Source organism: Polypterus senegalus, chromosome 14 (assembly GCF_016835505.1).
Source record: "Polypterus senegalus isolate Bchr_013 chromosome 14, ASM1683550v1, whole genome shotgun sequence".
NCBI classification, from domain to species: Eukaryota; Metazoa; Chordata; class Cladistia; order Polypteriformes; family Polypteridae; genus Polypterus; species Polypterus senegalus.
In genome coordinates this window covers 32,440,961-32,453,836 of record NC_053167.1, presented here as the reverse complement: position 1 = coordinate 32,453,836, position 12,876 = coordinate 32,440,961, and the positions used below count along the sequence as shown (strand labels likewise).

At 34.9% G+C, this 12,876-nt stretch overlaps 1 protein-coding gene across 2 annotated transcripts in view; it reads right to left on the bottom strand.

Annotated features, from left to right (window-relative positions):
- The window catches only part of plcg1 (phospholipase C, gamma 1), a 190,540-nt gene that overhangs the window by 67,073 nt on the left and 110,591 nt on the right, over positions 1-12,876 (bottom strand). For both annotated transcript variants that reach the window (XM_039735804.1, XM_039735803.1), the window contains exons 10-16: positions 10,818-10,936; positions 9,537-9,622; positions 9,320-9,440; positions 4,348-4,516; positions 2,658-2,780; positions 2,296-2,397; positions 893-1,080 (exon numbers count right to left, since the gene is read on the bottom strand). In XM_039735804.1, the coding sequence (XP_039591738.1) occupies positions 893-1,080; positions 2,296-2,397; positions 2,658-2,780; positions 4,348-4,516; positions 9,320-9,440; positions 9,537-9,622; positions 10,818-10,936 (908 nt within the window). The remainder of the gene's footprint in view (positions 1-892; positions 1,081-2,295; positions 2,398-2,657; positions 2,781-4,347; positions 4,517-9,319; positions 9,441-9,536; positions 9,623-10,817; positions 10,937-12,876) is intronic.

Genomic DNA, 12,876 nt, shown 5'->3' with positions numbered 1-12,876 from the left:
AAGTGATCTGGAGATGGATATTGAAAACGAAAATGAGGTACTAGCATCAGCCAATCAGACCCCGGCTGATCGTGGTGCTGAACACGTTTATGTAGTCGATACGCCTATAGCAGCATTTGTCTAGGAGGGCCACCACTTATGATGACAAGAGGTACAAACCATATTTAGTCACACAGCGACTGCTGTGCGAAGACAGAGAGGTAGCCGACTCGTCGTGTATTCCTGCTGGCCATCAAGCCACCCCTGCGCAAACAAGCGCCAACAGCAGTCACAGCACAGAGCGACAGTTGTTTTATGTTGATTTATTTGTGAAACCAGTGCACTGTGCGCTTTTCAGAAAACTGAATTTTTTGGAAAAAATATAGAGCCCTCAAAGAGTTAATAACACTGAGGTGCCCATATCACAATCTATACCAAAATATTTACTCAGCCAGTTTATGCATGTTCTAAAATTCAGTATGTAAAAAGAGTGCTTATAAATAACTCATCAACAACATATGAATATTGACATTTATCCATACCTAGAAGGGAACAGCATATTTATAAATAGAAAATCACGAAAAATCCATAATGCTCCTTATCAGCACTATTTCATTATGTGGTGTGAATACTTTTACTGCTTAATTTCAATTACTAATATATGGATTGTAAGAGTGTGTTGCTTTAGTTAAAAATTGGTGTTTTTTGATGACATGCAACCATGAGAAAACGATTACGTACAGTCAGCTTTATAAGACATTCATGTAATTATTTTAGATTTTTCAGGTATTCCTTTATTCACTTTTAATGCTTCAAGCTCTGTCATAGCACACAAACAGCAGACAAAATGAGAACACGTTGACATCCTCAACATCAGACATTCAAAATAAGTCAGGCAATCTACACAACTTACCAGAATGAGAGTGTGTAGTCTCCAACAAATGTCTCACTCTCCCTCACAAGAAAAGAGCCGTCTGGCGCTCCTGTCTCTAAACAATATTCTGAAAGCAATCGCTCTGCAATTTGGCGTCCATCACGTCCAGCACCAAGCTTCCCATGGAACCACTTCTCTGTCACATGCTGATCCATCCCATTTACTGTCTACATGAAAACAGATTTAATCGGCAGATGATTTTATCTAACGTAACATACAACGTACAATGCTGTAATTGCCCAGCTTTTCTACTGTAATGAAGGTGATGTAACTTGGCCATGATCATACAAGGAGTCAGGGTAGAAACTGACTGTAGCATCCAGCTCTTCGACCATTTGGTCAAACTGCCTTATGTTCTTTGTTTTTGCCTTTTAAAATAAACCAAGCAACACTTCAACACTGAATCAGAAGTAGCAAAATCCACATTTTTGGTTTTTATCACATCTGAGCACTTCACATTCAGATTAGCTGAAAATATCATAAGTATATTTTATAGCTATTTTGTGTAGAGTTTTTTTCTAGGCACTACAGAAAATGAATTATCAGCAAAGTTCAGTCAAACTTATGGCGGATATAATTTATCTAGCTTGGATAAAAACAAGCTGACAAGGCCGAACTGGTTTATGAGAAGGTCTGCCCAATGTCACTCTGGTGGTCAGTGGCTGAAACGGGAACTGACAAGGTTTAAAAGAAGTCAGCTGAGGGTTTGGGGAACATGGTACACAGTAATCCTCAATAACAAAACCAAGGATATGAGTTAAACAAGGAGTGCCTGACAGCACTGCACTGGCTAAAATCTGGTCATACTGCATTTATGGCATAAACGACATTATTCCCAAGAATGCAGTTAAATGTTCCTTGGAGTTAATTGTAGGAAAACATGTGTGACCTGACTAGTATCTGATGTAATAACTATGATACACACGTATGATTGGGACTTGAGTCTGTAAGTTATTTATATTGGTTTTAAATTAGCTAGAGGCTTAAGGCTCATAATGCTAAACAGACGTTTTGCTGTAAGGCTGGCAAGTATGAATTTCACAGTATACTGTACATGTGACAATAACGACCTTATAAACCTACAAGATCCTGGTTTGTAAAATATTTGTAATTCAAATAACTGGTGAAAAATGTGCTTAATAATTAAAACGTAATAAATACAGACAAAAAATGCATTTTTAAATGGAGAAGTAATATGTCGATACACTGACTGTCAGCACTAAAATGTGACAAGCATGTGTAAATGTGCACTGTGACAGATTGGAGTCCCGTCCAAAGGCCAGTCTAGCTATTCAGCCACTGCAGAATAGAAAAGCATAAAACATCTGAAACCATTAACTGGAGGGACTAACTCAGAAGAAGACAGAAAGTTATTGTCTTACCTCTCTCTGCTCTTCTTCATCTTCATTACTCCGGTTCATTGCTGTCTCTTCCGAAAAGTAAATTTTATGGCTAGTCAGCACAAAGAAATGTGGGTTCCATTCCTGTTAACAGTATTAGAGAGGGAGTTTGAAATACCTACACTCTGCAAATACAGTATGCTGTAAAAATATAAAAGGCACCCCAACAGTTTATAAGGTTTGCCTTCTGTGTGCTTAACTGTTCTCTGATAAAGTATTAACCCTCATTCCTGAGATAATAATGCCATAGACATGCTTGTCTTAGAAAGGATATTGGGAATCACACATATTATTTTTACAAGCTTCAGCAATTAACAAACTAAAAGATGGGGAGCATTTCTTACATGGTTGATAGGATCCTCCAAATACAGAATACCATTTTTGATGGAATTGCTGATATCATTTTCAGAGTAAGGAGTGGAGGTGGACACCTCTTCATAGGCACTACCTTCAGCCAGCTTCTTGTGCTGAAAAACATAAGGATACCACTAAATTGTTTTGCAAGTACACCTGTTATAGAGTATGTAAATTACATTTATTATCATAAGAAGCATTCATATATATGCACTGGATATCAAATGTCTTTATAGGCTTAGAGAAACCTTGGCTTTTACTCACAAAAAATTGTAATCAAAACAAACCACATCAGATACATCCTAACTTTTAACATCAACCAGTGAAGTATCTGCACTGAAGACCAGCAGGACAAAGCTCCATCAGAAATTGGGGAAAATAAGTAAGAAGCTTCACTCAGTAATTTAATTTAATATTAAAACGTTTTAGCAACCCTAAACTTCTAAAGCAATTTTTTTACCAAATTTCTATCACATCTTGTCTACAAAAATCATGCTTTTTGTAGTATGTGAAACTGTCCTGCATCTGGGTGCTTGTAGGGTGTGGCTGTATTGGTCCTGTAGTATTCTAGGCTCACACTTTACAGTATGTGCACATGTACAACCTGAACTTTACAGCTTAGTGACAGACCTTGAAAGCTAGAGCCCCTTATCCTCGATATTAAAATGAGGAAGTCTTTTTTTTTTTTTGCATTGGTACTTCCCAGGTTTTCTCAATCTAGGCTATGCAGCATTAAGGCAGCACAAAAGTCCAGTACTTTTTGCTCCATTAATGGTAGTTACAGTAATTAAAAAAAAAAAAAAAAGCAGATCAATATCAGAAGTGCTTCAAGCACAAAATATTATGTTTCTTGGAATGGGGCTGAGCAACAGCGTTGATCTTTACCTACTGCAGGGGAGAACTGCCTGACAGCACTGAATCTAAAAGAGCCACCTAGAAAAACTTACTTGTGCTTCTCCCACTTTGTGAAAAGAAGTCAGATGTCTAATGCTCCTAGTCCAAGTGTGGAAAGAACAGATGGTTTGTGCTGACTTGGAAATACCTGGCTGCAAGGTGGTAAGCACTGCTACTAGACAGCACCAGTCATATGATCAAGACATGCAATGAGTGCAGTATGCGTGTTCTTTTCACATTACAGTGGCACATCCTTTTTCACCTCAAAGCCATTTCATTCTGAATGTGATGTGTTGCTGTTTCAATTTAGGCAGTTTACATCCAATTTTTCCTGGGCAGCGGGTGGTTGCAAGGCTCTCAGGTTTTTTAATGTTTAAATCTATGTTTTTGTATTTTGTTAGAATACAATGATCTAATGCCAATCAAGACAGATCAGGCACCAGTATTCCAGTGTTTGATTGATTTTTTCTTTTTAAACAAAATCAAAAAATGAGCTTGCTAGTCTAATTAGTCATTAGCAAAAAGAGGACAGGCATTATTAGTTAGGTAAGTTAATATTAATGTTACACAACTCCACATATGTAAAGGAGATTTCTGGTATTGCCTCACCAAAATGTTTATGCCAGTGATATGATACTGTACTGAAGTTAATATTTTCAAGAAAAAGTTAAATGATTGTCTTGAGGAGACATTAAGATACCATATTAAACAATCCGTTTTAAAGAACACATGGCAACTTGATGCCAGTGGCAGAGCAGCATAAATCAGAATATTTGTAGTTTTTACCTTGATAAGGATTTTCCGTTTCAGCTGAAAAGGTGAGGGAAGGCCATCCGCTGTTATGTCAACTGGTTTGGTGAGCAGCATTTCCCCAAAGACCTTTCTGAAATATGTGGCCATGTTCCTCTGTTGGACGATGCTACAATGGTCTTCAATAGAAAGGATGACGGGATATCTAAGGTTAAGAGAAACCAGAGCAATGAAAAACAGCTCAAGCAACTAGTTAATTGCTGTTCCACTTTCAATAAATTTTTTGGGATAAATACATGATTTTGAGTACATAAAGCAATATCTAACCAGTTTAAGTAGTTATTTCCTGAAGAAAAAAGTTGTAACATCTCATTTTGTTTTAAAACACAAAGCACTCTGCAATCCCAAAAGTGGACTGTTTGTATTTTATTTCCAACAAAATATATGATTAGTTCATTATCAAAGTGTGAAAAAAAATATGGAAAAGGGGAACAGATGAAAATAAATACTAAATCAAAAAAGAAAACACCCACAAAGTCTGCACCATGACCACTGAATTTCAATTAAAGTTGGCATACTCATGCTTTATTGAGAAACAGAGATTACAAAATGTAATATTCAATGAATTAAACAATTCTAAGAAAGACAAACTCAACTGACTGCATGAATGAACATCAATGATGGTGCTGTGGCATGAGAGATATTCAATTCTGTCACGTTTTTTGAAAATGAGAAACACATTCTTAAAAATTTAAATAACACTATGAGGTGGCAACAATGAAACTTAGCATTACTGCACAGTGCACTGCACTGACACAACCAACACAAGTTTAAAGGTTTGTATTTTTTTTTTTTTTAAAGTAAATCAAACCTTAGTATATGTCCATGTTTGTTTTAAACATAAAAGACCACCAGCAACAGATAAAAATAAAAAAGAAAATAAACTCTGGTCATGTAGACTATATTTTGGTTAAGTAGTAAATTGTATATTCTTTGAACTCTCTATCACAATATGCTGATGGGAAGATCAAAACCATAAAATAAAAATGTTCATGTAGTTTCTACATTTTTATTACTTTATCTCTAAGATGTTACATTTAACAATCAAACCACAAGATCACTTGAAGCTCAGCAGCAGAATGCATGATTTTATACCTTCAAAATAAACAAACAGATACATAGACAGACAAAAAAGGGCCAGGATAGTACTTGCTAAGGTGGTTAGGCTTCAACAGATGTTTGTAAATGGGAAATCTGCATTTTGATCAAAATTAATTCTTTCGTTATCAGACCTGTTTTGTTCAGTTTATGCTTCAGTGACAAGACTGACATCAATTCTGGACAGTGTGCTCACTCACGCTTATGCTTTTATCAGCTTAAGCAGGGTATTTAGGGCATGTTGCATCATCTGAACCTACCGAGCTAAAGTAAATGGTTTACAAGAGGGAAGGTGGGGAGAGTAACATCTCTGTGTACTTTGTAATTCAACCGCAGCTGTGACTTCAAAGAAATGGATGAAGGTCACTAATCCTGGTTTGATTCCACTTATCCTTTTCTTAATACACATTCACATGAAGTTTAATATGAAATAATTCCTGACACCCTCTATAAAGGCTATTTGGGAAAATCAATATATTGCTTGGTGCTGTGGTAATTGCCAGTGGTGTGCTATTGTACTAACCAACTTCTAAATTTTCAACCTCATTAATTATGCTATCCCCTTTGGAATACAAATCCTTTCCACATCTCTCTGGTTTCATTTACTTCATAAGGGTCAACTTAAGACTCCAGCAACTCCAATTCACACATCTTTGACATGTAGGTGTAACACTGGTGTGTCCAGAGGGAAAACCCCATACAGACAGTCGCATGACTTCTTGTATTGAGAGAAAGCTCTACCAACCAGTGCACCACAACACCATCCATCAGAAAATACACAGCCCGCCATATGATTAAAATGAATCAATAAGCTTTGACATAACTATGATGGTTCAGAAATCCACAGCATTCTCTTTACTTCAATTAAAGTTTACAAAAATGTCTACAACTTTTTTTGCAATAAATCTGAAAATGTTCAGTTTGCAAATGTTGCTCCACGAAGCCAGGGTGACCATTTTCTATGAAGTTAAAACGAGGACATTTTTGGCTGGTGTCCCTGATGACGTCAATGGTTCCCTTACAGGTTGGTTGCTGGTGCCTTTACTTGGCAGGAAGCCATGATAGAGAACGGACATTGGAGATTGTCTCCTGGGGCCATGTATTATCCCGATACTCTGGGGGCAGCAGCAATCTCCTCATGATGTTTCCATTTCTACACCTGAATGTGTAATTATCACATGAAAAATTAATAGCCTTTATTACAATGGTAAATGTTGAGAGTGATGTATACACAAAAACTTAAACAGTTTGGGTCTCATTGCAAAATACCAAATTATTAGAGTAAACGTGTCCAGTGCAAGTTGATTTCATGCATCAGTAGCCAAACCACAAAATGTAATGCCTGCCATTTTGTCTATCACAGTTTTATCTAAACCACTGACTTCACTATTGCTTATGTCCTTCTGCATGCCCTCGAAATTTTTTATACAAGTCTGTAGAAATCTTCTTCATTAGAGCACTTGTACAGTTGATTTATAGCTGCTGTTAAGTTTTATGCAATTAAATGCTCAAGTCCCTTCAAGCAGCATGAATGATCTCCTCACAATATCCAGGATGCACAATGAAGTTTGTGATCTTTGACAAACTATTTGTTCTCCAACGGTCTATTTATGTTTTGCAGTTTCCATGCATGCTTGAAGATCTGCAGTTCTTTTGTTTGCAACTGAAACAAATGTGCCTGCACTACTAATGGTACATTCCATTTGAAATTTGTTAATGGCCATTTTGAAACAGCTATATTTCTTTAAATGTTTGATCGTACATTTACACCTATGTTTTGTTATTTCTACATAAACCCAAACTCGCTAGAACTCCTAAAGAAGTTTACAGCACCTAAAGAATTCCAAGATCTGCAGATCATGTCATGCTAACCGGCTGCTGTTTGATTGCATCTGCTTTGAATGGACAGAACCAAATTCCACCATCATTGCACTGGTATGACTTCTTGAAATGGAAAACAAACTTGGAGGATTCATGTTATTATATCCTCCAGAATTTCCTGATCTTTCAAAGAAAATACAGACAATTTGGTTGTTTACGAAAATCTGCCTCGATGCTAATAGTTACTAGTGAAAAACAGGACTTGTCCTGGTAAAAGAGGACATATGGTAATGCTGGTTTGAGTAGTTGTCCCTCAAAATGCGTATGTATAGTGATGTATAAAAGGCTGTTAATGGATTTTTCTTATAGCAGAGAAGGCATCAGTAACAAACATCATAGGCAGTTGAAAAATGTATTTCCCATCCATGAGAAAATGTCTGGTAGTGATGACATGTTGATTGAAAGTAGTTAAAAGTACAAGTTTCAGACTGGCACAAGAATGGAATGCATGACCATGCTGTTACAAGGCTGACTAACAAGACAGAGATTTTACATAAAAATGAGGATTGTAGCCAACTCAGAAATTATATTAACAGTATGTTTATACAGTTTTACAATAAGATGCTAGAAATGTGTTGCAACTCATTCTGGCTAGCCCTCATATAATTATTGCATCATAAAAAGCAAACCAACGCACAGAGCAAAAAAACATCAACCATTAAAGAAACCCAAAATTTAAATGTCAAACACTTTAAGTACTCGCTTCCAGCAGGAAATTATTCTGTGCCCCTTGTATTCCCAGGGTGCTAGTTTCAAGCCTTTCCGGAATATCTCAGGAAGCTGGCTGAATTACTTCTTTTTCACAATATATATGTGTGTGTGTTTTTTATTTATTTATTTTTTTAAATACCTGACTTCTCTTGTCTTGCCCTGTCCAGCTTGCAACACTATGACAGATGACACTGATTATTGCTCTCATGTGAAGTGTGCCAAAGACTTCCAGTGTTTGTATGGATTTCAATTCTACTGAGACACCTCTTGAGATTGATACAGCCATATAAAAGCAAAAACTCCACACCGGAATGTAATTAATAAAATAGTAGTGAACAATGTGGAACACTTAGCCTCCTTTAATCTCTTCCTGTGCCATTTTTCTGTGTATGCATATAATGCTCATTAAGAAAATGTAGCAAAGCTCATGGTTGTGTTATGGGCTCTGTGGAGAAGTTAAATAAGTGTGGATAAAATGTCTTAGTAGTAAAGATAAAGTAAACTATAGGTTTAAAAAAAAAAATTGATTAACGTGTCACTGTTTGACAATCAAATGCCAACATAGACCTATTTTTAAGCATGACTAAATTTTGTTCAAAAAAGAAGTTCGAAAAGTAATCAATTTTTTTTTTTACACTATTCCAGCCTTAATATACTCTTTTCAAACAGCACAGGGGTTAGCTGATCTGTGCTGCCACAAAATAAAGCTTATTTTCAAATCAAACGAGTTAAATCAGTATTTAAAAAGATATACATTTGTAGGATCACTTAACTCTGTTGGGCGCATTTTTAACAGTTGTCAGTTTTTGTTTAAATAGGAAAATACCATAAACCCTTCAACATGAAACATACTTTAGGAAAGCATTTCTCAAGTATTTGTGACCCAAGTTTTCATAACAGCTTTAATTGCGCCCCCCTAGCATTTTTTTGAAAGGAGCCCACTAATACCAATTTGTTCTTTTTTAATTAATGATCATAGATGCACATTATACCTACCTAACTTTTATCGACATTTATCTAACTCTATATTTATTTTTCTAGTATAAGAATGTAGTTTAAGTTAATTCGTTTTGGTTTCAATGGATGTATTTTTCATATTTATGATTCTTGTTTTCATTTTTTCACATATCTGCACACCCCCCACCCCTTTTTTGTTACTTGCCCCCCTAGGGGGGCCCGCCCCACAGTTTGAGAACTACTGCTTTAGGCATTAAATATTCTATTTTTTTCTCTCAGTTACCCAGGAGATGTTACTTACTCAGATGTCACAAAGGCATGGTCTTTAATTGTGCTAAGAACATCACAGAATTTAATTTTGGTCGTGAGTGTATGTCCGTGATAGATAACTGGCATTCCGTCTGGGCCATCCCAGCAGTCCACTACAAGATAAAGAAAATCTGATTCAATCACCTGATGAACAACAGAAAGCTGCTATGTGGAGGAATGTTGCCATTAAAGAGACTCAGTTCACTTACATTCAATGCAACGACATCCCATCCGCAGACATCTGGCATAGGCCTCCAAAGATGATTCACTGGAGAACTGGTCCCCAGTCAGGTACCTGAAGGTTGGAAGGCCTAATTAATTGTGCAGTCTCCTTTGTTACACTCCATAACAGCCAGGTGTTACTTTTGATTATTATTACATCATCAAAATGAAGTGAGGACTAAATATCATCTTGAGTTGTGTTGTCAATGCATTTTTTGAAGCCACCAGCAGAGGGCTCCCTATGAACTTTTAATATAAACAGGCGTGTCAGAAAAAGTAGATTGTCTTTATTTATCTCTCACTGGTACAGCTTGGAAGTTTAGTAGGAAAGCAAGCTGAAACTTTCCAATGGAAGCTGCATTTCAGTCACTGATTCTTATTAATGCAAAAACGAACCTCAGTTTGTCAACTTTCAGTTAAAAGAGCATTTAAACAACATAATTACAGTAAACTTTTAACATCATTGTAATAAATTATTGGGTTTTATGTACCATGTTTCACACAAAAACAGACATATATATATATATATATACATATATATATATATATATATATATATATATATATATATATATATATATATATATATATATATATATATATATATATATATATATATATATATATATATATATATATATATATATATATATATATATATATACATATATATATATATATATATATATATACATATATATATATATATATATATATATATATATATATATACATACATATATATATATATATATATATACATACATATATATACATATATATATATATATATACATATATATATATATATATATATATACATACATATATATATATATATATATATATATATATATATACATACATATATATATATATATATATACATACATATATATATATATATATATATATACATATATATATATATATATATATATATACATATATATATATATATATATATATATATATACATACATATATATATATATATATATATATATATATATATATATATATATATATATATATATATATATATATATATATATATATATATATATATATATATACATATATATATATATATATATATATATATATATATATATATATATATATATATATATATATATATATACATATATATATATACATACCCACACACACATCTGTATAACTAACAGCAACAGAAAAGTTCCTGCTACTTTCTATTATAAACAGAAGATGACATTTCAAATAAGTTTGACAATAGGACTGCTTACGTGTTGTGTGAAGAGGAAATCCAGTAGTGAGACAAGGGGTTGTTCATATCTTCTTCCCGCACTTGGTTAAATTTTGAGTCCCATATAGTATTCTCTTTAGAAAACAGGTATGTCAGGAACTACAAAGGTTTTAACAGATATAATGGTCATTTAGATTTCAACAAATGTTTTTAAATAAGTAAATTCTTTATATTGCAACCAAGAACAATATGACTGCCGATATAGATATCATACTTAAACACACAGGAGGACAAAAGCTGCACAAGTGTGAAAGGTTGAGTTGTGATCCCTATAGCAAAAACACTTCTCATAAACATCAGAAAGAGAATCTCAAACTTTTGTGAAACCTGACTAAAGCAGTGGTAGGGTTTGCAAACTCTGTTCTTGGAGAAAAATGTAGCTGTCAGTTTTACTTTCAGCCAATTCCTTATTGGTGGCATCTAATACTTTTCATCACTAGATCAGTAGCTAACTTGAGTTCTTCATTCTTTTCTGAGATGACTTGACTTTGCAATTTAAATTTTCAAAAAATAAAAAAAACCACGGTGTTATATACTTAAAGGCAATTAAAGCTTTTAGTCATTTCTTTCGTTATATACACTGTATAAAGCAGTTCTCTTCCTGCTAATCCTACTGACTACAGTAGAAGATGGAAATGTATAAGCCTAAAAGTTAATATTTACAAGAATGCTCATTGTTAACTTCAGCAGTTAAGGGAGAGAAATCTTAATTAAGAGCACAGAATTTTTTTTAACTCAGCTTTATTCATTAATATTTAAAAAAAAAAAAAAAAATAATACTACTATTGCAGTGAAGGATGAGACAAAACCAGTACATCGTCATAATGTGGCAAATAGGAAAACTAGGAGACTGAATAAATAATAGGAAAATTGCTTCTGATTCAGTGTCTGGAGGCAATGAAAAACTTAGATTAAGATAAAACATCCATCCATACATTATTCAACCCACTATATCCTAATTACAGGGTCACAGTGGTCTGCTGGAGCCAATCCCAGCCAACATAGGGCGCAAGGCAGGAAACAAACCCCAGGAAGGGCGCCAGCCCACCGCTGGGCAAACACACCCACACACCAAGCGCACAATAGGGAAATTTAGAATCGCCAATGCACCTAACCTGTATGTCTTTGGACCATAGGAGGAAACTGGAGCACCCAGAAGAAACCCACGCAGACACGGGGAGAACAAACAAACTCCATGCAGGGAGGACCCTGGAAGCGAACCCAGGTCTCCTAACTGTGAGGCAGCAGCGCTACCACTGCGCCACCATGCTGCCCCCAAGATAAAACATAAGTTACTATATTCAAACCACATAAATAAACCAAATTTAGGATAAATGTCATTTATCACTACAAGTTAAACATATTCACTGAGTTACAATAGGGCCCTCAAACCCAGTTCATCATGATGCTTTATACCTGTACAATGTAAAAGAATTCATACTTATGGTGATATGCCATTAAGTTATGGTGTAACACAATGTATAATGAACAGCGTTTCTAGTCAAATACAACAGGCTCACATAATGAAAGTAGGAGGCATCAACAACAAACTAATACCCTATTCTGAAGCAAACATTAAACACATTGTGTGTTTGACAGGTTCAGAAGTGGAGCTCAGCTATTGATTGCGTCCACCATCTTTTATACTCGCTTTTGCTAATTCACAGTCATGATAGCCTGATCCCATTATGGTTAATTCATGCATAAAGGAGTCCAGGAAAGAGCATCATCCCATAGACTGGCACAATCATATAACACATGCACCCAACCTTATATGTAGTCAACATAAAGTCCGCAATTAACTATATGCGTCCACATTTCTGAAGTGAAAGGAAAAAGAGGCTACCTGGAGAAAAACTCAGAAAAAGAAGGCTGAACAGTGACAAGTCTTGCTCCTGTGAAACACAAGTTTCAACCGCTGCACCGCTGTCCTTTCCCAAATGATAAAATTCAGGGCAAAAAAAAAAAAAAACTTTTTCGATGGATGTCAAACAATTGATTCAGCATGATAGATCAAAGTATTGTAGAAATCGGTAGCA